At 38.8% G+C, this 27,871-nt stretch overlaps 1 protein-coding gene across 3 annotated transcripts; it reads left to right on the forward strand.

Annotated features, from left to right (window-relative positions):
* Positions 1-1,155: 1,155 nt before the first annotated feature.
* On the forward strand, positions 1,156-27,871 carry CENPQ (centromere protein Q). 3 transcript variants are annotated; one of them, XM_072423822.1, is made up of 9 exons: positions 1,156-1,277; positions 4,002-4,084; positions 4,760-4,817; positions 5,727-5,838; positions 7,568-7,639; positions 22,927-23,056; positions 25,220-25,333; positions 25,409-25,474; positions 27,523-27,871. In XM_072423822.1, the coding sequence occupies exons 2-9, from the start codon at positions 4,025-4,027 to the stop codon at positions 27,655-27,657; spliced, it is 747 nt and encodes a 248-aa protein (XP_072279923.1). In that variant the 5' UTR covers positions 1,156-1,277; positions 4,002-4,024; the 3' UTR covers positions 27,658-27,871. The 3 variants fall into 3 exon arrangements, with proteins under 3 accessions (XP_072279923.1, XP_072279925.1, XP_072279924.1); XM_072423824.1 differs by lacking the exon at positions 1,156-1,277 and adding an exon at positions 1,348-1,454; XM_072423823.1 differs by lacking the exon at positions 1,156-1,277 and adding an exon at positions 3,749-3,827.

Genomic DNA, 27,871 nt, shown 5'->3' on the forward strand with positions numbered 1-27,871 from the left:
CTGGCTGTCTACGGTTTCAATACTTACATTTGCACTCTAGACTTCCTTTCTGTCTTAATCTGTTCTACAGGCTCCTCTCCTCTCCTGGATTGAATCAGCATGCATTCTAATTTCACTGCACTTAATTAAGCTATTCATAATATGCATTAGAAACTGCAGCAAGTCAGATAGACCCTGCCCTTTTTTATTCAATAAACAGGATAGCGCCAACATATTACGCAGCGCAGTACATTGAATAGGGATTGCAAATTACAGACAGTGATACAGGAGGAGAGGACCCTGCCCCGAGGAGCTTGCAATCTAGTAGGTGGGGGAATTTCATAGTGGAATACCAGAGAGAAGGATGTTACAGTAGTCAAGACTAGAGATGATAAAAGCATGTACAAGGAGTTTGGTGGTCCCATGGGACAGGTAGGGGCGGATTTTGGAGATGTTGCGTAGGTGAAAGTGACAGGACCTGGAAATGTTCTGAATATGGGGGGTAAATGAGAGGCCCGAGTCAAAGGTGACACCAAGACAATGTGCCTGGGGGGAGGGCCGAATAACAGTGTTGTTAACCCTGCCTTATTTTCTGGCTTAAGGACATCCAGCACTGTCTAGCCCTTCCCTCCCCATCTTGACTGTCCTGGCTGCCTGTTTCATTCATTGGATTTTAATTCTTCCAATCACAGAGGCTCAACATTAGGTGTGGGCGTTACACAGGGTGGTTTGCATTAGTAGGGGTGTTGAGATGTGTTCTAGGAAGCCATGTACAGCACCCTGGTTGTCCCCCCCACCTGCCAGTATTGCACAGGGACCTAGTGACGATACCCTTTGGATATATATAAAAAAAATGTAGAGAAAGAATGATTCATTTAAAATATAATTAGCATAATTAATCAGATTTATAGAACACTGTCCTCAATGACCAGCAAATACATGGAAAACTGCACAATGTGAGTTTTAGGAATACAATGCTTTCAAGCAGATCTGATTGTATGATACCGATATAATCGAGATGGATTACGCGTCAGCAAGCTGCGATTCTTTACCGCCAGCAACATTCAAAACCTCCCGCCCACTCACTTGTGTTGCCCATGCTGTTTTATGACATCCACGCGCAAAGGCTTTCGGGATTGTAGTTTTCTAGGCAACACTTCCGTTAAATCCTTAGGAGAGTTCGACTACAAAACCCAGAAGGTAGCGCGGGAGGGTCGTGCGCTTGTCAGCCAATCAGAGTGCAGAGGCTGCAGTCAATGAGGATCCCGCGGCGTGTTGGTCTGTACCAGGCTAGTCAGGTTTGTGTTTTCTGTTTATTTTGGGTCGTATTTACCTCCAATGGCTGCTCGTGGCGGTTCTGGGACTCTTATTCGGAGGAATTTTATTTTTTTCAGCGACTTGTTTAAAGCTGCACTCGGCTGGAAAGCTGTATTTGCTTGTTCCGCATAATACTGGGCAGCTGCGCCTTTAACAAGGTGAATTATCTTATTCTACCTGCAGATGGCACTCTGTTGTTTTTGGGCTGTGGGCGGGGCCTCATGTAAAATACATTGTCTGTAAGGCTTAGTCTACACCAGGGGTTGGCAAATTTTTTGGACTACTAGGCCATTTCAGGAGGACAAGAAGGCACATTAGGCCAGATGAAACAAGGTGTCCAAGGAAAGGTTTTTTTTTATTTAAAAATACAGTATAATCAAGGGGGAACATGATTTTGCATGTTCTTAGAGACGGATACAATATCGAGCTCTAATGATGAGGAGTTCGGAAATGTCCTTAAGGTGATTGTCATTGAGCTGAGAGCGCAGCTGGTTCTTATAAAACTTCATCTTGGAGAACAGCTGCTTGCACAAATAAGTGCTGCCAAACATTGCGATCACACGCTTGGCACGGGTTAACAACATTGGAAAGTGAGCATCTGACGGTAGAAGTCAATGAAAATCTCTTTACGTGTGCGCGTGCTTGGCATCGAAATGCTCCGGTTGAAAGTGCTGTTGGTGACGTTGCACACTAAACACAGGGCTTTGTTGCCGCGTTGGACGAAGAATAATATGTCAGTCCACTCTGGGTATAAAACACGATGTTCGTGGTCATCCTTCCGCAGACTGGTAGCTGTGCGTTGCTTCTGCTCTTTAGGCATAATATTTGAGGTTACTTGGCAGGAACTTGATGATATTGGGAGAACTCGCCATAACACTACAGCTGGATCCAGCAATAATTAATTTGGGGTGCTTTAGGCCGGACTGGAATACTGGCTAGGCCGTATCCGGCCTAAACGCCAGGGTTTGTTTACCTCTGGTCTACATGGACTGGTTCCCCAGCGTTTAACCTGAGGCTTTTAAAGCCCATGTTTTAAATCCCCATGTATTCCAATAGGCCAATCTACACCGGGACGTTTCCATCGGGCACGTTTATGAGCTTTATCTTAAACGTGGCTTGCAACATTTAAAAAATTAAAATGCAGGGTAAACGTGAGAAAACGCTTGATAATGCTCCCGTTGAACTCGGTGGAGGCTTTTACAAGCGTTTTTAAGCTTTTTGTGAAAACTTCTATTGAAAACAATGTGGGATTTTATAAGTGTTTTTAGCAGGACTTGCGGGAGCAATCAGGGGAGCAGAGCTGTTAGCATAGCAGAGCTCCGCTGATTGCTCTGCTCCCTGATTGGCTGAGGAAAGGGAAATCCTGATGATACTTGAGCTGTCATCAGGGTTTCCGATTTCTCAGCCAATCACAGAGCACTAGAGATGAATGGGAACAAGTCTCCCTATTCAAGTCCAGTGCTGAATGGCTGAGAAACAGAAAACCTCAGCCAATCACAAAGCATTAGAGGTGAATGGAGAGCCTTGTCCTCATTTAACCCCCAGTGCCCTGCGATCCCTCACTGTCAGGAGGAGTCCCATGGCTGTGCTCATGTCATGATTGCAGCTGTGGAAATCATCCTGTCATTGGGATAACCTGTAAAAAAAAAAATAAAGTTTAGTTACACACACATTTAATAAAATAGTTTAACATTAAAGCCTGGTCCAGTTTTTACACATATTTTAACCCTTTTAGGGAATGAGTAAGGTTTTTTTTTTGTAACCCTGTACTCATTCCCTGAAAGGGTTAAAAGTAAAACTTTTATAAACTCTTATGTAAAATCTCGGCAATTTGCGGTAACACACATCATAGGCGTTTACAAACGTTTTTTAGCATTTTAAAAGTGCATAAAAACGTATATAAACATGATAGGAACGTTTAAATGCGTAAACCCTTTTATGAACATTTTCCCTTGCAATGCAAGACTGTTGAAAGGATTTTTTTTCCCATCGGTGTCCCATTTGGCAAATTTTCTTTTCTTTCCTGTTGTACACAGAAAGTGAGAGGTAATCCTCTTTTATGATGGCCATACATTGGTCATTGGCTCCATGACAGTTGAACAAATTATACCATCCTGATTTGCATTGCGTATGGATCTATGAGGCATAACCGCCATAAGCTCTTTGATCAACCCAATTACACACTGCTCTCTACTTCAATAGGTCAATGTCAGTCAGCAGGGAGTGCTCCCAAACAACCAGCAGCCAATGGTAACAGGGACAGGTGGGTTGTTGTAGTAAATGTCATTGGAGTGTATCAATTAGCTGCCCCTTTCACAGGGAGCACTCCCTGATTATTTACTGTTGAGGGGTGAGAGGTCATGTTTGAGGCACTTGACCATGCAAAGAACGGATATTTCTGATCAATGTCCAACCAAAATATTGATTGGGAATGCCCTTGTTTATTTAGATTTTAGCAAACCTCCTGGACACCTTCTATTGGCTGTGGGGGTTTCTTAGGATCCAGAAGAACCATCTCAGATTGGAGAATGGTAAGGACTGACCTTAGTCGCACCTCTTTGTAAAAATAGAAGACAAAAATGTAGTATGTGTTTATGGAGGGGTGTTTGGTTTGTGATTGGAGAGTTAAAGGAGAAGCAGCACAGTAGTGGGATCAGTAAAGAGCCTAATTATAAATATATCCCCTTACTTTATTTTATTTGCAGCCAAAGCCCAATAAGGGTCAAAGATGCCTCAAAAGAAATCCAAGCAAGGTGTGATGTTTGAGAATACAGGGAGTGATAAAAAGGTAGGTATGAATATGAGCACATGCTTCTGTCAATTATATGTAAATGAGAGGATTAGAATTCATGTTGGGTTTCTGTTACCAACTTAGGGAGATTCATTTCGTCTTGTCCTATTCAACATCACAAGGGCAGAAAGTGATGTAAAAATTGGGTTGTCAGTAGGACAGGAATAGAGGGGAAATCTTCCAACAGGGCCATCAGTTTTGATGACAACTAATAGGGTCTGGTTGTCTGAGATTCCACAAACAATGGTAGGTGCAGAATGGGACACAGACACAAACACAGACACACACTACTGTTGCTCATCATTTTGAGTGACATGAATGAAAAGGCACTGCATAGACAGTCCCATTTTGTTCTATGAAGGAAAGAGGATGAGCAAGCAGCATCTTCTAATCAGTGGTATTTCTTGATCATTCATTGATCAATTCGCTGTGGCAGATTGATAAACAGTGTATGGTGACTTTTAATACATGTCAAATTTTCTCCTGAGATGAGCTAAATTGTTTGTTTCAGGTGCATAAAGAACAAATGACAATGCTACATTCAGGGGTTTTGCAAAATTAACATACATGCTTTTTTTTTTCCCCACTTGTCACATTTACAGCAGAAATTGTAGTGTTTGTAATGGGATCAAGTCATATGACCTTTTTCCCCACCTTGTCTCGTGTTGACAGGTCACAAAGCGGAAGAAGAAACATTCGGGTGATGAACAAAATGCAAGCAAAAAGCAACGTATGTTCTGTATTACCTACTATTTCGCTTGCAGTAAAAATGCAAGGTCCACCTCTTATATCCTCATATATCCCCATATATCAGGTCTCCCGTATCCCACCATATAATAAAATACCATCATTAAGGTGTAAAAGAAGTCAGTAAATATACATGTTGTACCCCTAACTTTTTTTCTTGAATCTCATGAGAAGGCATTCTCATGCTGAAGATTTGGGATACTTGGCATTTCCCAGGATCTCTCCATAAACAATTTTCCCATACTGTTTTTTCCTTTTTTTATGCTGCTATTTGTTTTGTGGGGGGCTCTAATATATTAAACTTTTTTTTGTGTAGCAATATTGACTTCAGTCATTTTGGTTGCTTATGTGATAGACAGAAAAATACATTACTATAGTCATAAAATTCTATTGTTCATAGAAATTCATCTACAAAAAGATGTCCAATGAGTTAACAAATATTACCATGTCTCAAGATATTAGACTTGAACAATATGGATAATGATAGGAACTTTTAAAAATAATACTCACTCAGGACAGACAGGGTCTGATTATTAAAGTTCTCATAGAGTGCAGAATATAGACTATTATGGGTGTTTCCTGTCTCTTTGATATTTTGCTATTGAGGTCTCTGGTGGTGGACATCTGCAGACAGGTGGTGCCTTTTTTGAGGAGTTCCCACCAAAATATAAAACATATACATACACACAAAAGGAGGAGCTGGAACTGCCAAATTCTGATTGCAGATAGTTATAGATTACAGACTTATGGTTGGGAGAATTTAGTGTTGTCGATTTCAAGCCAGGGACTGATTCAGACCACCAGCCTTCACCTGTAAATATTACTCTTGGGCTGAATGACCCCTGAAGTACCAGTGTAACTACCAACTAATTGTTTTCAATTTCACACACAGGTCTTGAAAGAGCAGAGAGAAGAACTGTCAAAGTCCCAAAAGAGAAAATTCAAAAGTCAATCTCGCCAGATGTATTGCAGCACATCGAAAGTTTAATGAATACTGCTGAGTTGTAAGTAATTTACATTGAAGGTGGTGATAGACCTGAACAAATAGTTGAGTGTTCTAGCATGGTCCTATTGTATGAAGATGCCTTTTGGTAGCTTATGGTTGCTTGTCTTCTGAAGACGTTAGCAGGCCAATAAGATGCATACACTAGAAATACAAAAAAGAATGTCAAACCTTTCTTATCTGTGTATATGTCAATCACTTGGAAAATATTCTTGGCATTACAGTTTTAGAATGCTGGCAGCATTAGTCTCCCAGACAGTTTATTTTAAATTACCAGATCTCGTTATAACTGAATTAAACTATTATTTAAAACAAAACTGAAGTCTGGATGATTAACTATTTCACAGGAGCCCCCTCCTTCCTCTTTGTGTAGTTTTAATTGTTATCAGTCACTCCCAGTGAGCGAAATACAGTTTTGGATTTTCCTGACAAAGAGCCAAATGTATTAAAGTGAAAATACTAACTACATACTTCCAGAGAAAGTATGCGCTTTTGCAGAAGCTGACAGTTATTGCAGGCATTATATGGTTATTTCTTTATTTGTTTAATTGTGGCTCCTTTCCAGCTCTGAACAGGGAGACACTCACAGTCAACAGAATTACATGGGGGGAAGCTGCCAGGTTCTTTAATGCTGACTGTAAGATTATCTGATAAATGTGACTACTGAAAGATAAGAATATTACTGAAAGATAAGGTATTTTTCTACTCCTTCTACAGAGAAAAACATACACTTATCTACCATTTCAGGGACATTCTGAGCTCAGGTACACTTTAAAGCTATGTACACACGTCCAATGGTTCTCACCCGATAACAGGCTCAAGAATCTGGCATGTGCATAGCGCCCGTCGTCCATAGTCTGATACAGAGGTTGCTAGGGGTTCCTTGAGCAATTAACTTTTTGTAACTATCAGGTCAAATAAAGTGACGCTAATAATCTTTTTGACTATCTGTAAGGGTGATATTCTTCCCAATGGCCCACCAATGTTTACTATCAGGTTTCTTTAAAAATTACTTGAACAAATCCTTAAGCTCTTTCTGGCATGTAATATGATGTGCACTCATGACACTGATGTCAAATATCACCATGGGTTTTCTAAAGAAGGAGAACAATACATGTTGTTTTTATTCAGACCACCTATTTAAGCTGCATTTTTGTGCCTAAAGCTACATACACATGTCCAATGGTCCGATAATCGTCTCAGGGCCAATATCAGACGAGAATCTGGCGTGTGTACAGCGCTCGTCGTCCATCATCTGAATGACCGTCCTGGCTGATCCACGAACGTTGAACGATCTTAATGCAAGGGAAGGGGAGGAGCGCGCAGTGGGGTGTCGCTTCGTCGTTCTCCCCCTCCCCTCTATAGAGCAGAACGGTGCTGTATATACAGCACTCGTTCATGCATCGTGCAGTGCTTAGTCGTTGGAAAGGATCGTGAAAGATCCTTTCCAACGACTATAAATGCACTTGTGTATGCGGCTTAAGCGTTAATTCCCACCCACAGTGAGAGCTTCCTAGCATAAATCAAACAGATTTCACCTTTTGTCTCCTTCTCTCTATTCCAATAGATTATAAACTCTTCCACTTTTTGTATTCCCACATATACCCTAATGGATTGTAAGATCTTCCTCCCTCTGTATCTTTCCTCATACCATAATAGAGTGTAAGCTCTATCCTCCCTTTAAATATATTCACCTTGTACACTTTTCTAATCTTTTTGTATTTTAACAGGTCAGTCTTAAACTCCAAAAGAATTGTCAATTTTGAGAATGTCCAAGCTAAACTCGCAGGCCTTCAGAAAATGTAAGCTATCTGATATTATTTATCAAATAAAATACCTATCTGTCATTTGTTACAATTTTTGTATTTGCAGTATTTGTTACTCATTGTAATAAATATTACACGCATTGTATAACCCTTCTTCTTCCTCAGATCTGTGTTTAGAATTCCTGATCTGTAGTATTGTTGGGTCTGGGTTAATCATTCTCTGTTTATTATTTCTTTTTCTCAGTAAATCTTTCTCAGTGGTCCACATGATTGAAAACACTACAATGTGTTTTCAATCATACACTAAAAATTTTTTTTTTTGTGTGTTGCAAGAAAGGGTTAGAGCTTCTATATCAGGATTGCATAGAGCCCTAGGGTTCTTCCAGAGAATACTAGGGGTTCCTTGAGCAATGAGCATATTGTTGCTCTTTGGTCAGTTTAAAGTGACACCAATGATCTTTTTGGCTATCTGTAAGGGGACATTCTTTACAATGGTCATCAATGTAAGAGACATTCTTTCCACTGACCACCGCACTAAATTACTCTGAGCTGTAGATATAGTAATTATAGCAGGGGTTCCCCGAAGAGCTGAAAGGTTTTACAAGGTTTTTCCTTGTAAAAAAAAAAAGGAATGGTTGCTCTTTAATATTGCTGAATCTTCTATATGTCCTGTTGCAATACCATGTTTATTTACCACTCAAAATAATCTGGCTCCTAGATCATATAGTTTATTTTGAATCATGGTAGGGCTACACTTTCTTACAAAACCCCAATAATAAACGCCTCCATTGTCGCTTTCCTACCCACAGAAATATGTTTATATCCAACTGTCCCATTTATCACATTGGTTTACATACAAGACACACAAACCTCACTTACTTCCCTTTTTTTGCGCTACAAGCTGCTAGGTTACTCCTTTACAAATATTATTATTATTATTATTAATATCTATAAAGCACCAACACATTACACCTACTGTACTGTACCCTAAATAGGGGTTGCAAATGACAGACAGATGTAAACAATGACAGGAGCAGGAGATTACCCTTACCAAAAGAGCTTACAAATATCTGTTCGGCGAGGACAAGTGGAGCACTATTCTTTTCATTCATTTTTTGGACTACTAAGATTTGGTCCTGGGCTAAAAAAAATTCTATACGTTTACATGGTACTACTATATCCCTTAATAGACAAAAAAGTTTTTAAATATTAGAGATAGTGTTGGTCGAAAATCTCACTATTTGATTCGACAGCTATTCGATCGAATAGGGCGATATTGTTTACGTGATCGAATGTTGAATTTGAACACCATTAAAGTCAATGGGGGGGGAAATTCGGGCTATTTTTCAGGAATGTGTAGAAATGCAAGAACAATCTTGCAGCCCTAGCGTAACTATAGTACAGTATAGAGATTCTCTATCCAAGAACACAGGAGTCCCACGGGATCCCCAGGCACTAGAGGCTAAATGGGGACAAGTCTCCCCATTCATTCACCTCTAGTGCTCTGTGATTGGCTGAGGAAAGGAAAATCCTGGGGATCCCACACTGACAGGTGGATGGCCATACGGTCACATACAGTTCCGCTAGGGCTGCAAGAGCAATCGGAGAAGCTGAGCTGACAGCTCTGCTACCCTGATTGCTCTTGCAGCCCTAGCGTAACTACAGTTAGGTCCATAAATATTTGGACAGAGACAACTTTTTTCTAATTTTGTTTCTGTACATTACCACAATTAGTTTTCAATGAAACAACTCAGATGCAGTTGAACTGCAGACTTTTAGCTTTATTGCAGTAGATTGAACAAAAGATTGCATTAAAATGTGAGTAACTAAATCCTTTTTTTTTTTTTTTTTTTTTTTTTTTTTCAGGGGCTCAAAAGTAATTGGACCTCAAAAGTAATTGGACAATTGACTCAAAGGCTATTTAATGGGCTGGTGTGGGCAATTTCTTGGTAATGTCATTCTAAATTAAGCAGATAAAAGGTCACTTGTTGAAGACTAAACTTTGGACAGAAAGGCACACAAACAAACAGCTACTGAAAGCCGCTGCAGTAAAGTCCTGGCAGGACATTTGAAACCCAGCATCTGGTGATGTCCATGAGTTCAAGACTACAGGCAAGATTACTGTCATTGCCAGCAAAGGGATTTCAACCAAGTATTGGAAATGAACATTTTATTTTCAGATTTTCAGTCCAATTACTTTTGAGCCCCTGAAATTAAGTGATTGTGTTAAAAAAAGGCTTTAGTTTCTCCACTTTTTTTGCAATCTTTTGTTCAACCCACTGAATTAAAACTGAAAGTCTGCAGTTCAACTGCATCTGAGTTTTTTCATTTAAAATTAATTGTGGTAATGTACAGAACCAAAATTGGAAAAAAGTTGTCTGTCCAAATATTTATGGACCTAACTATATAGTATGTGTTCTTGAATAGAGATTCTCTATCCAAGAACACAGGAGTCCCACAGGATCCCCAGGCACTAGAGTCTAAATGGGGACAAGCCTCCCTATTCATTCACCTCTAGTGCTCTGTGATTGGCTGGGGAAAGGAAAATCCTGATGACGCTTGGTGATGAATGGGGAGTTGTGTCCTCATTTAACTATTAGTGCCCAGGGATCCTACACTGACAGGAGGATTCCCACTTCTGTGCAGCCTTGGGAATCATCCTGTCATTGTGGGATAACCTGTAAAAAAAATAAAAGTTGGTTACACAAATCACACACATTTAATAAATTACTTTAAAATTAAAGCCTCTTTTTTTTTAACACATTTTTGTACACACAAATTTGCGAATCCTGTGTTTGTCGGGTCTATCCGAATTTGAACAGTTATTTTTGCGTCAAATATATAACCCAAATTCAAACACCAACACTAATTGGAGATTGACATATTCAATCTTTTATTGTTTATGCTGTGTATTTAACTCCACATAGACTGGTGAACTGTGTCTCAATACCTCATGTCTTACTCCAAATTCACAGGCACCCATGTTTCCTTCATATACCTAATTTGGACCTGTTGTAAGTCCTTTTTGGGAGCATAACCTTCAGTTTATTCTTGACCTGATTGAATACAACTTACTCAGATTGCCTATTATTTTACTGTTGGTGTTTGTGTTTTTTGTTGTTGCAGCCTTCATGATATGTAGATTCTGTTTCATGAACATTATACATTGCTATTGCATTCTCTGTATCAGGATGTGTTTACCTGTACCTCTCTGTCATTTCTATCAATTTCTTGTGACTGTGTAATCAAGTGCCATTTCCATTCACTACTTAATGCATACACATTTTCTTTCCCACCATAAATTAAAATCCAACAAGGATAGTGAAAACTTAATGGGTACAGTGTACTGACTATTTACTAGATCTAGACCATAGTCTGATATCCAGGAATCTATTAAATTAATATTTTCAAAACCCTGTTAAAAATTGGAAGGTTCATGAACTAAAATTTTTGTTTCCCTGGTTCCTCCCTACCCCCCTCTTTATGGGTCACCTCCAGTCAGGAAATGAAGCAGGCCTTATCTAAGAAGCTGCAGCTTCTAATAATGATCCTTGTATGCTGTAGGCAATGTACAGTTGTGTAGGAATATAGGAAAAGGTGAAGTTGATCATAAAAAAAAAAGGCATCCAGAAACAAAAAAAACATAAGATTAAAGGATCAGCAGCTTCGCTTTACAGTGTTTTTTTTAATACCTTTTATTGAAAAGGTAGAAAACTTTGACCATACATTCGGACAGGTAACCTACATCTTGATGTAATACCATAGTTTTACCCATGGACGCAACTACAGTAAAAACAACCAAAAATAGAATAACAAGAACAACTTTGTATCCCCCAAACCAACATCAGTCACTGATTGGAATATACATGCATAAATCAGGTAAAGGGTAAGAGTCTATCAGGAAAAAAAAAAAACGTATAGTCCAACACATCCGTGGAGTTTGCATAGCATAAAAGTGTCAGTGTCGTCTACCTTAATTTTAGGGGCAACACAGGAGGGGTAAGGATAAACACAACATTCTGTATAAACACATAAGTATGTAATTAATGGCGCTCGGTGTGAAGAACTAAGGGGATAGTGGATTGAATCTTGAAAAGGATGTATCGTGATAAAGAAGGTGTAGCAGTTGGCAGGTCAAGGCCAGTGGAGATATGAGAGCCAGTGGAAGGCAGTGTGGTCTGAAAAAGAGTCTACACTTTGTACAATTTTCTCTTAGAAAAGAAATGTTAGGAGTCACCTAGGGCTCTGGTGTCAATGACATTCTTGTGCAGGGGTGAGGGTATATTGTAAAAAAAACAATGCTAAGGATAGGTATCAGGGTGTTGTTCTGTCTATAAGCATTAAAGTTTGGACATAATTTGGGAGTTGGGAATTTGTTGGGGGGGGGGAAGGTATAGGTTCTAATCAACTTTTTTTTTTTTTTTATATATATCAACAATGTATAGATAAAGGTTACAATGTCAAATTAAAACAGATTAAAAAATTATTCAAATTAACATATACTTAAAAACAAGTACATACAGGCATTTAAATATACATATGTGAAATATGGAAGAGGGAAAGTTAGTCCTTAAACCGTACTAACAGTTGCAACAATTTTCATAATAAATATTGTCTAAAACCACCAGAGGATTATTATCCAACATTCTTAAGGCATACCAAGAGGTATGTTCAAAGGTATTTATGATTTGACACTTTATTGAGTAAGGCTGAGTCTCTATATATGATTCCCATATTTCAAAAAACTTTGCAACCTTATTCTCTTTTTCCAGGCAGGCTTCAGTCCAGTCCATTCTAAAGACATGCTTTAATTTCTCCTTAAAAAGCCTGGGTGCCCTTTGGTTTGAATCTAGCTATTTATGTAGTATTGTTTTTTTGGCCACTAGGGAAAGAATGCCTAATAAATTACGGCTTCCCCTAGTAATCCGGGCTCCCTACAAATTTAATGTACTCAAAATTGCCCACTCCAGGGTCAGTGGAACATTTTAAATCAAGGAAGAGGTTACATGTGAGCTACCCCTTGCCAAAATCGTTTTTATTTTTTGGCAGTTCCAAAAGGCATGGTACAAATCGACTTGATCGTGTGCACACATGGGGCATTTAGAAGTGGGGGCATAACCCATAAGGTTCGCTTGATGCAGGGATATGTACACCTCATTATAAGAGTCATCTCCCTATACATTGTTGAAGGGAGAGCAGACCAGGCCCTGGAAAATGCTTTTAGGATATCATCAGCAGTTTTATTAGGAAAATGGTCAGACCACCTAACAAGGCCCATTCTCCTAGAAGAGTAATCCAAAAATATTTTAATTGTTTTATCAATCTTTGGCTGGTAAGGACCTAAATATTCCTGAGGTATATGACTGTAGTTGCATAAAGATATATATTGCTGTTCTCAGAAAAGGAAATTCAGTCACCACCGTCTCAAACTGCAGGGGCCGCTTTGTACTCATCTTATCTACTAGTGACCTAATCATTAAGTGTGAAAAGTCAGCCACTTCTGTAAAAAATAAAAGTGAGATAGAAGATGAGGAAGATCCAGATTGCCCCAGTAAGGCAAGAAAAAAGAGAAGAGTGACTATTTAAAAGATGCCTTCTCCTAATCTTATGCCACACTAACCAACATGAGTACAATAGTGGTACAATAGGTCTAGTGTGGAATCAACATACATGCAAGTGTCGTGTAGCCAATCTTTGATGTATTGCAATACAATTCAATATCAGGAAAGTTTACCCCTCCATTCTGGGTTGGTTGTTGTAAAACACATAGACTCAGCCTAGCAAGTTTATCCCCCCATTAGAATTCAGAAAATATCTTAAAAATGTTCTTGCGGTCAGATTTTTTAATCACTAAAGGGAAAGTTTGGAGAATGTACAAAATTCTGGGAAAAACAATAGTTTTTTTACCCAGTTGCTAGCTAAGAGCTCTAAGAATCCACTCTATATTCTGAGAATATAATTTATAGGGATTTTTGGTAATCTGAGCTCCTAGTTACTGTATCTTCATGCACCATATAAATGGGTAGGCCCTGCTCCTTGTCAGTCCCACAAATATTTTTTAAGTACAAGGCTTTTGATTTATTAAGAACAAGGTTATAACCCGATATATAGGACCATATTGGGCAATTAAATCTAAAATAGAAGCCAAACTGCGTTTAGGATTATATATATATATATATATATATATATATATATATATATATATATATATATATATATATATCATCTGCTAAAGCAGTTATTTTTTTTTTTTTTCCAAATAATTTTTATTGAAAAAAGATTTTTTACAAAACATTACAGAAAAAGTGAAAGAGAAACAAGAGAAGAAATAAAAAAAAAAAAGAGAAAAAACAAGACTTAACAAACACAATGGTCCTTATTATTAACAATTAACAGCCTTTGTACTATGAAGATAGTTGCATTGTTTACTTATCGTAATGAGTAGTGGGTAAATATTTTTCCCACATATTCCAGTTTATATAAAACTTATGAGTTTGAAAAGTGCTAAGCCCATTCCACCCACTTTCTTAGTTCTGAATAATAGTGACTGGGATATACGTGGTTTTTTCTCATTCCATACAAAGTTCCTTATCAACTTTTGCAAAGAGAAGATAATGGATTGTGGAATAACCACAGGTATGGTCCTAAAAAGGTAAAGAATTTTCGGCAATACCACCATTTTAAAGGCTGCTATGCGACCTAACCAGGATAATTCTACTCTTGATAATTTAACAATATCTTTTTTAACCACTCCTGTCAAAGTTGTAAAATTGGTGTGAATTAAGGAAGCCAGTGAAGTAGTCAGCTGGATACCTAGATATACGACACTGGACGTAGCCCAACCAAATGGAAAATTCCTCGATAATTGCTCTTTTAGTGCAGGGGGAATGTTAACTGGTAAGATTTTACATTTCGCATCGTTTTATTTTTATAATAACTCACCGATCCAAATGCTTCAAGTATATGCAACACAGCTGTTAGTGAGTTCTGTGGATCGACTAATGAGAGAATCACATCATCCGCAAATAATCCTATAGTATGCAAAGAGTCCTCGACTCGTATCTCCTGTATATCGTGGTTATCTCTGATAGATTGTGCAAAGGGTTCCATTATCAGTGCAAAAAGAGTTGGTGATAAAGGACAACCTTGGCGTGTTCCATTGGATATATTGAAAGGAGAAGACAGCATATTAGACAAGAAAACCTGAGCAGATGGGTTTGTATATAGTGCCATGATAGCTGATAGAATTGACCCCTCTAATCCAAATTTTTGTAGCACTGCACGGAGGAAGCCCCAATGTACTCTATCAAAGGCTTTCTCTGCATCTAGAGTGAGAAAAATTGTTGGTTTACTGGATTTCTCCGCAATTGTTAGTAAATTAATCCTAAAGCAGTTATTTTAAGGATGTGTGATCCTACTTGGATGCCTTTGAAATCCACTAAGGCTTCCATATATCAGAAAAGGGGGTCTTGGGCCAGAATAAATAAAATTGGGGAAAGAGGGCAACCTTGTCTAGTTCCTCTGAACAATATCAAAGGGTTTGACAAATCTCCATTGATATATAGTGTGTAGGACAGGTTTTGATATATGTATTGAATATAGTAGGGGAATGTTTGCCCAAAAGCTCTGGTGGACCGTAAAGCATTAGGCTGAGGCCGTTCTATTCTACAAAAATGCCTTTTCTGCATCCAGACTCCATAGTATAGATTTGGAATTATGGCATTTAGTAACTTGTACAGTAGCTGCAATACCTGCTTGAATCCCAGTGGTCGAGTGTTTATTGCGTACAAATCCCAACTGATGTTTAGTAAATATAGCCATTAATTTAGCAAGAATCTTAGTCACAATTCAATAATGTTATTGGTCTATAAGAGGCAAGTAGATCAGGATAGGATCCCTTCTTGGTTTAAGAATAAATTTGGGATAGGCTTCATTACAGTCTGAAAAAAAAAAAAAATAGTGGGACAAGATTTGGTTATAAACTACAGTAAGCAAAGAATAATGAAGAAGGGAAAGGGAGGTCTATCTATCCTTGTATTTACAATTTTTGCCTACCACAAACATGTCACATAAGTAAAAGAAGAGAAAATGCCAGGGTTTTCCAGGCAAAACAATAGTTATTATTGAAATAGTGGGTTATATTCATAGCATACAACGCACGTCAAGTTATTCCGTCCCCATTCTGAGTTGAAGAGAGGAGATATCAACATTAGGACCTGATAAACTCGACAAAGTATTCACTGAGTTCAAAGCTGTGGTGGTTGTCCCGACACGTTTCGCCTAGAATGGCTTCCTCAGGGGATTTAAGAACATCAGATTGTACACTGCATACAAAAATAACATAAATAAATGAGACAAATATTGGGTAATTAAATATTCAAAATGACCATTTGTTACACTTAGTTAAACTGGTATAGTGATAATCCAAACAAGAACACAGACAATGGTAATATGTCACACTGATTACATATAGGTAGTGTTAAACAATTCAGGTAATTGTATATTCTGAATCTTGAGGCAGATAAGCTAAGAATTTTGGTTACTGATAAAAATGCTTACATAATTATCAAAATATGCCTTGGCTGACAAGAACTTAATTCGTAACGTAAAGTAATGACATATGTGTGATGATAGTTTAGTTTTTTAATAGTGGTACATATTTGAATAATAATATCATAAAGGAAAAGGGCTTAGTACTTATGTTTAGATGTATGAGTAAAAAATCAAACCTGAATAAATACCACAGCTCGGTTGTAAGGTAGCCTCAAAATAGATGCTGGGAAATAGAAGTAGTTGTACAATTAGGTGATGGTACCAAATTGTAGGTGGTTAAAATTTTTAAGAAGAGTGTAAGGTAGTATGAATCATGTAAAAAAATACTAAGAATCACATTTCTTAAGACATTTTATTTTTAACATGGGGATATTGTATAAAGATGTCTATATCCTTAATCTACATGATGATCAATGAAGGATATGTAATGTGTATATGAATGTATAGGAGATCTAGGGTATAGTCTATGAAAATAAATAATTAGCACAAGGAAGAAATGGTTATTTAATATGTTAATTATGTTGCATCCAGTTATATTTCTAATGATTAAAGTATATTAACTAGTAACGCATGTAATTAAAGGGATAATTTAGTAGATGATACTTAAATATGTAGGAGGTTGCTTGCAATTGATATGTACAATAGTACAGATCTAGTTATTATTGATCGCAAAAAACGGATGTCATACAAATGTCTTAATATATCCTCTCATAATAGCCTTCATTCACAGCAGAACCTGAGTATCTCAATGTTGTAGGTTGTCAATCCATCCGCCCAATGGGACTGAACATAAGCCCTAAAAGAGGAAGACCTAAATAGATTGGCTGGAAATACCCACAAAAATATTTTCCTGAAAGACTATTGCAAATGCAACTAAAGAGTCAAGAAGGCATGTTCAGAGAGTGTGAAATTGCCAATAGATATATCAGAAATCCCCGTAAGCAAAACCTTCTGTCACTAACATGAGATCAATTCTAGAAAATGTGGAAGGGGCCTTTGAGTAACATTAGTTCCTTGGGTGAAGGAGACCTCACACATCAACCAAAGGAGTTTGCAAAAATAGGCCCCTTTGATCAGAAGAGGGGTTGGGTCTAATATTATTTTCTTTAAACTGGTCTACCAATGGGTCAACCAGCTAAAATCAGATTGGGGTAAGAATTCATTAAAATCTTTTTGCATATATCAAAAAAAAAAAAAAAAAAAGAGGAAGAATTGTTGTCGAGGGCATATACAAAGCAGAAAGTATGAACAGTACCTAAAATCTCTACTAGTACAAAAAAATACCTGCTTGTAATATTACCCGCTTACGCTTTTGGGGGCTATTCAAACCTGCTACATTCCAGGACACAAGTTTTAAAGAGGACTGTTTCTTTTCAAGTATGGGTAAAAGGTGATGTGTGGAAGTTGTCATGGAGACCTACTTTGCAACGCATATGGCTTAATACAATACCAAAATAAAGACTGCAGCCATCCCAGCCTATTGTCGCCAGTCTTCCAGAAACACTTCAAAATAGCATTTTCAAAACCCTCAGAAAAAAGCTCCCAATAAAAATAGTAGCCGTTGTAAGACTCCCCAATCTTCCAGTACGTAATATAATGCCTGTAAGCATTAAATAGCATACCTAATAGTTTAACCTTGATCAAAAATACATCCATTTTTTTTTACTAACTTAAAAGTAACTTAGAAACACCTACTGTCGGTGGGTACTGACAGAGGGGCACATTGCTTGAATGAATGAAAGTAACAGTAATACGCTTAAAGCTCATTTTGTAAATGGATATGTATCTTCCCCTGATCGATTAATGTCCCTCTGAAGGCGTATTTGTCAGTTGTAGAAGTTCGAGCTCGTCATTAGGATCATCAAATTATTTTGTCTCCCCATGCCACAAGACCTTTAATTTGTCTGAATACAACAAAGAGAAGCAGATTTCATGTCTACTAGTCGTTTACAGACACGACCAAAGCTATTTCTCTTCTGCGTGACTGCGGCGGAGTAGTCCTGAAACATCAACATTTTATTGCCCTCAACATGAAAATTATGAGCTTTCCTATAGGCTCCTAGGACAGACTCTTTGTCAGCGTAGTGAAAGTACTTAACTATTACAGGACGCAGGCGTTGATTTATGTTGTGGCGCTCAGGATTTATCCGATGTGCTCTTTCAATGCTCCAAGATGTACTAGGAGAGAGGTTTAATGCCTTCATCAAGGGGGTTGTGAGAAATTGGACAAGGTCATGCCCCTAGTAGGTTTTCGGTTTGCCAAAAAAAACGCAGATTGGATCTCCTGTTGCTGTTTTCCAAATCCTCTAATTTAACTTCCATAGAAGCATGGTATCTTGAGCAGCAACTTTGGTGTTGGATTCAAAATGCTGTTCCAATTCAACAATATGTTGAAATATCTGCAAGTGCTGATTCAATAGATTTTTGTAAACTATTAAAATATGACAGTAAGACCTTAGATACCCCAGATACAGTCGGCAAATAGTCAGGCGATGCGGGTGCTGAGTGTGCCCTTGAGCCCTCCCCCTTCGAGAGTTCCATCGAAAATGGAGGTTGTGATAAAGAGGGCGATGAGGGGGAATCTTCAGGGCAGCCTTGATCAGCAATGAGGATGGTCTCCAGGTTACAAAGCAAGAGGGGGAAAAAAAATTCCCATTTACAAATTCTACAACTTTTAAGGGGGTTTACAGTTGCCACTTACTTGCCAGATGTGTCAAGTTTTCAGTCGCTGATCATCACAGAGGTAGGCAGTAAGAATAAGTGAAGAGCCCAGTGAGGGTTTCCCAGCAGTGCTGCAGGTAAGGTAAAAACAGCAGTTCCAGCAGAATATGTTTCCCTTTTGGAGGTTATGTTCCCCAGTGGGACAAAAAAGCAGTGCAAGTAGTAGGATGGGGTATTGCAGCCAGCAAGTCTCCACTTATCGGCGGATTGTAAACCGATAGCAGGGAGCTAAGCTAAGATGCCGCCACTCCTCAAGCTCCGCCCCAAAAGTCTATAATCAATTTTAAAAAACAATTTTAGCAGCTCAGAGACATAAATTTTCACATTTCCACAAAGTAGTAGCAGTGATTAAGGGAGGAAAAGGGACTGGTGGGGTGTGAAAAATAGCTGTATGGCGGGATAGAGGATGGGCTCGACCTGTTATTGTGGCCATATATTAAAATGCAGATATCCAGAGATTTTGCATAGGATTTTGGGATCACGTATATGTTAAGCATTGTGGTGTTATAGGTAATCCACCAGCACTTTAGGTATTGTTGGAAAGATTCATCTTTCACCAGATCCGATTTATGTAAATAGCCGTTAAATAAGCTTATGGAAACTGAAGCATAGCCAGATAATATTAAGGGGTGAATGTCTGTGGTTGCCACCCGCAGCAAGAGATTGTGGCAGACCAAAATGCAGTTGATTCTTGACTGAGTGGATTGTGCAGTGGATGCTTGGGTAAAGTCTCTGTCTACTGGATAAAAATGTCTCCATGAATCCACAAAATTAGTGAAAGAGACAAAGGTATAAATATGTGATCTCTTGGAACATCAAAGGGCTGCTCTCTCCTAATAAGCGCATGTCTGTTCGTCATTTGAAACAGCTTAAAGCTGATATAGTATGCTATGTATGTTACAGGAGACCCATTTAGGAAGTAATGATTTTTACAAAATGTGAAAAATGTGGCTTGGTGAGGTTAATGGTTCCCCATCTGATGACCGCAAGGCGGGAGTAATGCTGTTACTTCATAAAAAAATTTCAGGCAAGGTTCAATCTTTTCAGAATGACCCCGGAGTTTATATTCTGTATCATGACAAAGAATTGTCGTTCCACAATAAAAAAGCTCCTAATTCCCCTACAGTACCTTTTTTCCAAGAAGTCACCTGCCGGATCGTTCAGGATCCTATGCTCAACAAAATTATGATGGGAGACATTAATTCAGTACTGTCTGAGCCTGAGAATAGGTATTCGCAGTCAGCTTCTGGTGTCCGTCAACAGCTAGGTTCCACCGTTCTTCATGATTTTGTAACTGCTATGCATTTGAATGATTTTTTGCGCCAACATCATCCACTAGGAAAGTATACATTTGTTTCTCAGGTTCATCTTTCACAGGCTCGTTTGGACTATCTGTTTTGTTTGGATACTATGATGTATATGGTGGGCTCACCCGAGATACATACTATGGGGATAACGGATCATTTCCCCATCTCCATCTCATTGCGTGACCAATATCCAAAGGAGGAATATGTACCATGGTTTTCCATCCTTCTTGGCTAAAAATCCAGAATTCCAAAATGCCATTACCTTAGCCTGGTTTGATTATGTTCATCAGAACAACGTACATAGAGATGACCCTATACTCTTGGGAGGCTGGTAAGGCTTTTTTACGAGGGAGATTGATCTTCTTGGCAAAAAGAAAGAAAACTACCTTGTCTTAATTTATCTAGTCAAATTCGGAATACTGCAAAGCGTAAATTCAATTCCTGGCTATTACAGTATGAGCAACTAAAATGCAAAAAGAAATCCTTAGAATATCACAAATATGGCAATAAGTCCAGTAAAATGTTGGCAAATCTGGTCTGCACTAATTATAAACCAGCACATATTCCCTCGATACGTACTTCCCCGGGAGAAACTGTCACTGACCCCAAGTGTATCAACCACTAGTTGGCACAATATTTTCAGAGTCTGTACTCTCCTTCTGTGGTGGACAGACAAGCTGGTGATTCCTTTGTATCTGAGGTGAAATGACATAGGTTGCAGTCAGGTGCCCTATTTCTTTGGTAAACATAGACGCAAAGATTTTGTCTAAAATTCTGTTTAAAATTGCCTGCAAAAACTATTGGGCTGGATGGTAGAGAGCTGTATTTTTTTTTTTTTTTGCCATCTTGTTGTAGAAAATGTGGTTATTCTGGTTGGGGCCATATAGCACCACAATTGTCAGAGGGTTGGTTGGAAATAGTAGAGTGATAGTTGCCCATCTGCCCGCAGTACAGTCGCATGATTTGTCTGTCACAGTGCATTACAGCTTTTTGTGAATTAAAATTAATACCCCAGCTCAGTGACCAGGTCCGGGGCTCCACAAACTTTTCCCACCCAATGTTTGCGCATAGGGCGATTAAAAGGAGGATGGTAAATAGGTCTTCCTTAAAACCGCAATATCAGCTCGCAGCTTTTTTGCCTTAGGGCTTTGGCTGTTTTATGTGGTGACTGTGGCTTTTGACATTCCATGTCACTATTTTCATTTATGGAGGGTAGAAAATTAAAACACAGAGACATAGAGGTAGAAATCAGAAAGGCAGATACACCGGACTGACCCAGCCAAGCAGCCCGATGAACTAATAAAACACGCCATCTTGTAGTATGATCCAAAACAAGGTGTTGAGATGGAGATGTTGAAACAAAATTGAGAGAGGTTGGAATAGATCTACACAAACTAGAAAAAAACAATTGCAGTAGAGTTCTACTATATTCTTACAGGTACATTACTTCATGTTTTCCAAATGTTGAGCTTTCCCAGAGCATGGAAGTCCATGTTGATCTGTGACATTGACTAAGAACACACAACTTCAGAGTGATATTCTGTGAACTACCAGCTCCTTATTTCAAGTGAATAGTTTGTCATGGTACAGAGTTGCTAACTAAATAACTAACTTAGAGATGCAGGTTTAGTTGAATCATGGCCTTAGAGAACGATATCAAGCTCTGATTGCTGGGGAGGAACTAAAGGATTGGTGACCAGATCCAGATTGAGGTGGGTCTTTGAAAATTTTACAGTTGGCCTGAGGCTAACATTTTTAGCCCTACCGGGTACATGAGGGCGAAAGTTATGCCCCTGAAGATTAATATTTTGCAGGTGGGGGAAAAGACTCCGTGTTGTTTGGTAGTGTCGGCTGAATAGCTAGTGAAGATCAACACTCGGTTGTCATTATTAGGGAACTGTGTTTGTGCTCGATAGGCTTGGAGAATTTAAATTTTTTTGATTAAAGTCTTGGTATTCAGCAATAACTGTCGGTGAAGGAGGTTTGTTCCTCTCCTTTTTCATAGGTGAGACCCAAGGCCTTTGGTATGGTGATTGCACATAATTTTTGTACGTCTGATGATTTAATGGTCTCCGGAAGGATATAACAATTATATTGTTACGGCGGGCGCGATTCTCCCGCCGTAACAATCAGCTTGTCGGATAAATTGGTATATTGCTCACTCACCCTCCGCTGCTGAGTGTGGGTAGTAAGGAGCTTGTCTTGGAGGACCCAGACGCGTTGTTGTAGTGTGCATATTTCTTCGTGTTTCGCAGCAGTTTGTGATGGGTTTCAATTGTTGAGCCAAAGCTTCTTTGATGGTTTGCAGCAAGCTGGGTTATAGGTGTGTTGTCTTCTTTTGCCAGTTTTTTGGAACTCATAGCTGCGAACTAGGAGGGATTCTGGTCAGCCCTAGCTGGGCTTTTTAGGAACGTTTTCCCTGCACACAAGGCTCATTCATCTTAGCTAACGTGTTCTTGCCAGTGGTGCTTTTCTGTATGGTATGCCGCAGGGTCCGTGGGGCGGAGATAAAGCAGTCCAACGTTCCTCTGTTGCTATGAGTATACTGCGCTGCAGTTCCATTGGGGAGTAAAGTTGTAGGGGGAAATTGGGCAGAAGATTAATAATCACTCAGGAGCCAGAGCTGATATGCTCTGCTGGTACCTAAATTGGGCGTTGGAACCGAAAGTCTCCCCTGTACATGTTTTACTGTCCGCTTCTAGAAAAATCGTGGTTAAAATCTCCTTCTATTACATTCCTTAGGCTTCTGCAGCACTATAAGAAACTGAAATGTCCATCCACCCAAGGGCAAAACCTGAAAAAAGTAAAAAAGGATTTAGTAGAAGAGAAACGCAAGTTGGAATATAATGAGGAGATGTTGGAGTCTCTGACAGTAAGTGTGTGTTTGAGAATACATAACATAAGTTATAAAAATACCTAGAGAGAACTTTTTGATTCCATTTTCCATATTTGGAAGATGGGTAACAGACTGTTAGGCTTACACGTTGTCAGGTTTCGCATCACTCCTGATTCTCCAGGTAATGAGTCAAACTAAAAACTGTTTTCTACAGCAGCAGTAAAATCTATTTAAACTCATGCCTGCTGTTGTGTGAATGTGGTTACATTTTCTGTAGTAATGTAAAGCTTCTGGCTCTTTACCAGGAGGTATTTAAGCAGCTTTTAAGGTGTCCTTAGTCCACCAACCGCTGGATGATTGAACACTTGCAAACCAAAACTGGGGGCCAGCTCAGTATAACCCCCTCATACTACCTGCATACCTTGTGTTTTTTTTTTTCTCAGCTAGTGTCCTAGTATAATGTAAATCTTTGTCAGAACTTTTCATGAGCACCCATGGCCTTGCTTCATACCCTGATCCTTACTGCAGCATGCCTGATGCATGGTTACTAGACACAGGATGGACAGACCCATTGCAATGAGTGAGCATGACTCACTTTCTCCTCGTGGTTCCAGGGGTTATTTGCTCATTGCCAAAGACAGAGATGCCTGTATCTTGGAATTGTGTTACCCTATTACTATGGATTACTAAGGATTTCCTTGTACTATACTCTGAGTGTTAAGATTCCTTTTTTATCCCAACAAGATGTGCCATTTAGCTCTTTTGCTGGTTGACTCTGACCCTAGAATGTCTTTGATCTGCCCTCAGTCCTAGTAGATTCTGTCCCTTCAGTTGGGTACACTGTCTGAGTCACCTCTATCCTTACCTGGTGAAACCATTTTATGGCAGTTGGTTGCATGCACTTTAAAAGGATCATCTTGGCTTCCAATCAATCTTCAAGATTAGGTAAATATTTTGGGTCTGGGTCCTTTAGAATTAAGAGGAGCTTTTAAACCTTTCCAGTGCACCCACTTTTTACATTTTTACTCTAATGTGAAAAAATTCTGACATACCCTTGTTACCCCAAAAAAATATGCTAGAGGTTTTGTAGCTCACCTTACCAAAGTACCCACTATATAAACCGCTGCTAAAAACAATCATTCTTGTTATTAAAGACTCTATGGAAAGCAGTTAGGAACCCTCTTCAAATCTCAGTTTTGGTTGGCTTTGTGAGTTTAAACTCTTTAACTGACAGATGATGTCTCCTCAGACTGGTTCCAGGTAATATTAAAGGTGCCACAAATTGCAAGAAAACTCTCTGCAGAAGAATTCTTCCCCTTTTCTCTTTTGCCAACACCTGCATGTTTGGATGGAGCACAATCCAGGTTTTGGGACCCTGAATGCCAAAGAACTGACTGTTCAAATTCCACCCATCTCTTTGATAATTATTCTTCTGCATGTAGATGCACCCCCTCCTTTTATAAGTTGGGAATCTGTTGGCTGCTCCTGGCACACATTTGGTCTAATTGTCCAACAGATCTTCAAGTGTAGAGCTAATTAAATCATATGTTGACTATAAACCCTACGTTTTAACCTAGTATCCAGTCCACTTTCCTAAAATTGTGTGTGTCTCAGTTCAGATTCACAGTTTTCTATTGAGGTATTTGAGATCTTCTTGCTTCTATTTTTTTACCTGTCCAAAGTCAGATGTTCTTATCCTGTTCTTAGATTTTTTGCCAGAACAAAACCTCTTCACCAGTGTTTATCGACCTTGACAAACAGAATCCCTTGAAATAACTTTCAGGTCTTTAGGGAACTCCTTTTTAGTATGGCAATCAGTACGAATAATGCCTTCTATATTGCTGGCCAGTGGAAAAAATGGCAGTATTACAGATAAAGACCATTTGTGTCAGTTAAACTGACCTGAGAGATACAAACTGCTTTTTTCAAAGAACCCTGGTCGAGAAACACTTATCTGCACAGTGCCAGACTTACTGGTCTTAAAAAATGGCTTTGTCTCAGCTGTATTTCCCTTTCCCAATCTGTTCTTTGGGAGTGGGGTTAAGGTAGCCCTTCCTAAACCATGTTGCTTAGGGTGAATCCCCTAAAAAAAATTATCTTAGACTCCGTGTGACTCGCTTATGTTGTTATAAACATTTCTGAAATATAAAATAATAATTGATGGTAATTGAAAAAAAAAATTTTTTTTTTTTTCTTTAGAATGAAGTTGAAAGGGCAGTGGAGGACTCGTATACCATAGAAGAATCTACAAAGGCCTTAGAAGAGAAGCTTGAGTCCTTGACACAGCAAGTAGCTGAAGATGCTCAAACCCTGGTGTGTTACTCTACCTATGTGGTTTATGACATTAGAAAAATTTCAGTGCATGTACTGACTTTTGCTTCTTTACAGGGCGAGGTGACAATTTCCGACACTTTTTTGCTCCCAAAAGCAACCTTTGAGGCTGTTACATTCCAAGTAAGTGTTTTATATGCATATTTAAAGGGCAACACTATTGGCTCTTTTTAAACTGTAATTCTAGCCAACATTTTGTGTGTAGGTTTGTATGTATGTATGTATGTATGTGTGTGGGTTCTGAAAATGACTTACACTCTCTCACATGATTGTGGAGGTATTTTGGCCCACTCTTCTTTTAAATATATCTTTAATTAATTGAGGTCCAGACACAGTTTTTTTGATTGTTTTGGTATCTGAACTTTGACTGGGTCATTGCAACACCTGGATTATTTTCTTTTTTAGCTCCTCTGTTGTAGATTTACTGATGTGCTTGAGATCTTTGTTCTGTTGCATGACCCAGTTTCGGACAAGATTTAGTGATAGCACAAATGGCCCTACATTTTTGTTTCTTAATTGCACAAACCCAAAAGCTACATCACACACTGTACAGGCCGCAATTGGCATGTAATGGTTCATAGTAGTGCAGTTTATAAAAAAAAAAAAAAAAAAAAAAACACAGAACAAGTATGGCTTGTTGGGAGGAGTTGCCAAGAGAAAGTCTCTTAAAAAGAACATGGAATCATGGCTTATACGCACAATGTTGCATTTAAACAACCCAACACTTCTCCTTTGGACAGACAGGCCAAACTGGGGTATCAAATACTGCTCCACATTTGGTGAAAGCCAAACACAGCATACCAGCTCAAACACCTCATACCAACTGTCAAGCACAGTGGTCCAGGATGATGATTTGGGATTGTTTTGCAATCGCAGATTGTGGGCACCACACACTCTTCTAACTTGTTAAATTTGAAGCCAGCTGTGTGATAGCTGGTGTGGTCAAAATTGGGTGATGCAACAAGATAATTATCCCAAGCACACCAGCAAATCTACAACAGCTGAAAAAAAGGATCCAGGTATTACAAAGGCCTAGTCAAAGTCCAGACCTCAACATGATCGAAATGCTTTGGGATGACCTTAACCCCCCTAGCGTTCTAATTCTGTCAGTTTTTTGATGCAAAAAGTGATCCTATTTTTTTTTTTTGCATAGAAATTTGTGTTTATATTGAGGGCCTGAAATTCTTAGGATTAATTACCCTAATTCTTTGGGTATGATAATTATATTTATTTATTATATTATAATCCTAAATTTTATTATAATAAATAATTCTAAAAATTAATGAAATAATAGACCACAACAATGTAATTTATCAAAAAATTTCAAAAGGTCCAGGAGAATAGTGGGCAAAATGTAAATCAGGGCACTGGGCAATGATTTTTGGTGCACTAAAATATGTACTTTTATTTTTATTTATAGGTTGTGTAGTGTTTTTTACTGTAAAAATCATTTAAAAGCAGACTACATTACCCCGCGAATACATCACAACTCGCATCACCAGGAAGTCACATCACCAGGATGTCACATCTTCTGGGTGATGTGAGTGGTGATGTCCCGCCCTGGCTCACCCCCTACATCCACCAACGCTGCTGCTGCTGCTGCTCGAATCTCCAGGGAGATGCAAAGCACAATGCAGGACTTCTGCATTGTGCATCGCATCTTCTGGGTGATGCGAGCAGCAATAGTAAATTCCAGGGGTGGTGCCAGCGGTGATTTCCCACTGGCACCACCCCCAGAATTTAATATTGCTGCTCACATCAGCAGTTAGATATGATGCACAATGCAGAAATCTTGCATTGTGCTTCGCATCTAACTGCTGATGCGAGCAGCGGCGTGGCCGGGACCCCGGGTGATTTTTAAAAGCAGATTACTCGATATTCTGCTTTTGAATTTCCCGCCCGGCCATGCCCCCTAATTAAGAAACATCCTGGCATCAGAGCGGGATCATTAGATCGCCGCTGGAGTGTGGGGCGCAGGTAAGGGGGGCTTTTAAACTGACTCGGGATTACCACTTTTTGCAAAGTAGAATCCAGTCAAACTCGGGATTACCGCTAGGGGGGGGGTTAGGAGAGCTCGGCATAAACAAATTTAATTCTCAATGAATTGAAGGAATGTTGTGAAGAATGGATTATGTAAATCACTCCCCACAACAAATTTCTTTTTATTCCAGGAAAAAGTAAAAAGGTTGAAGGACCCCAATGCTGTTTTAAAAGAACTCACCTTGGTAGAAGAAGATCCAGCCTACAGAGGCATGAGTAAACTGATTGAAAAGACCTTTAATGAAATTTCTAATTCTACATCCTAGCGGTTTTTATTGGTTTCTACTGTTTTTATTGTATAAAGTAATTGTTTTATAATAATATTTTTCATGGATTTCATAATGTTTAATAGTTTGCACTAAATAAAAATGGCTGCCTTCTCTAAGATATATAAATATGTAAAAAAAAAAAACTATGTGCATGTATGCAGTTTCTTTACTATGAATTGGAATAAAATCTTACCTACAAAAAAGAAAAAAA

Source organism: Pyxicephalus adspersus, chromosome 10 (genome assembly GCF_032062135.1).
Source record: "Pyxicephalus adspersus chromosome 10, UCB_Pads_2.0, whole genome shotgun sequence".
NCBI classification, from domain to species: Eukaryota; Metazoa; Chordata; class Amphibia; order Anura; family Pyxicephalidae; genus Pyxicephalus; species Pyxicephalus adspersus.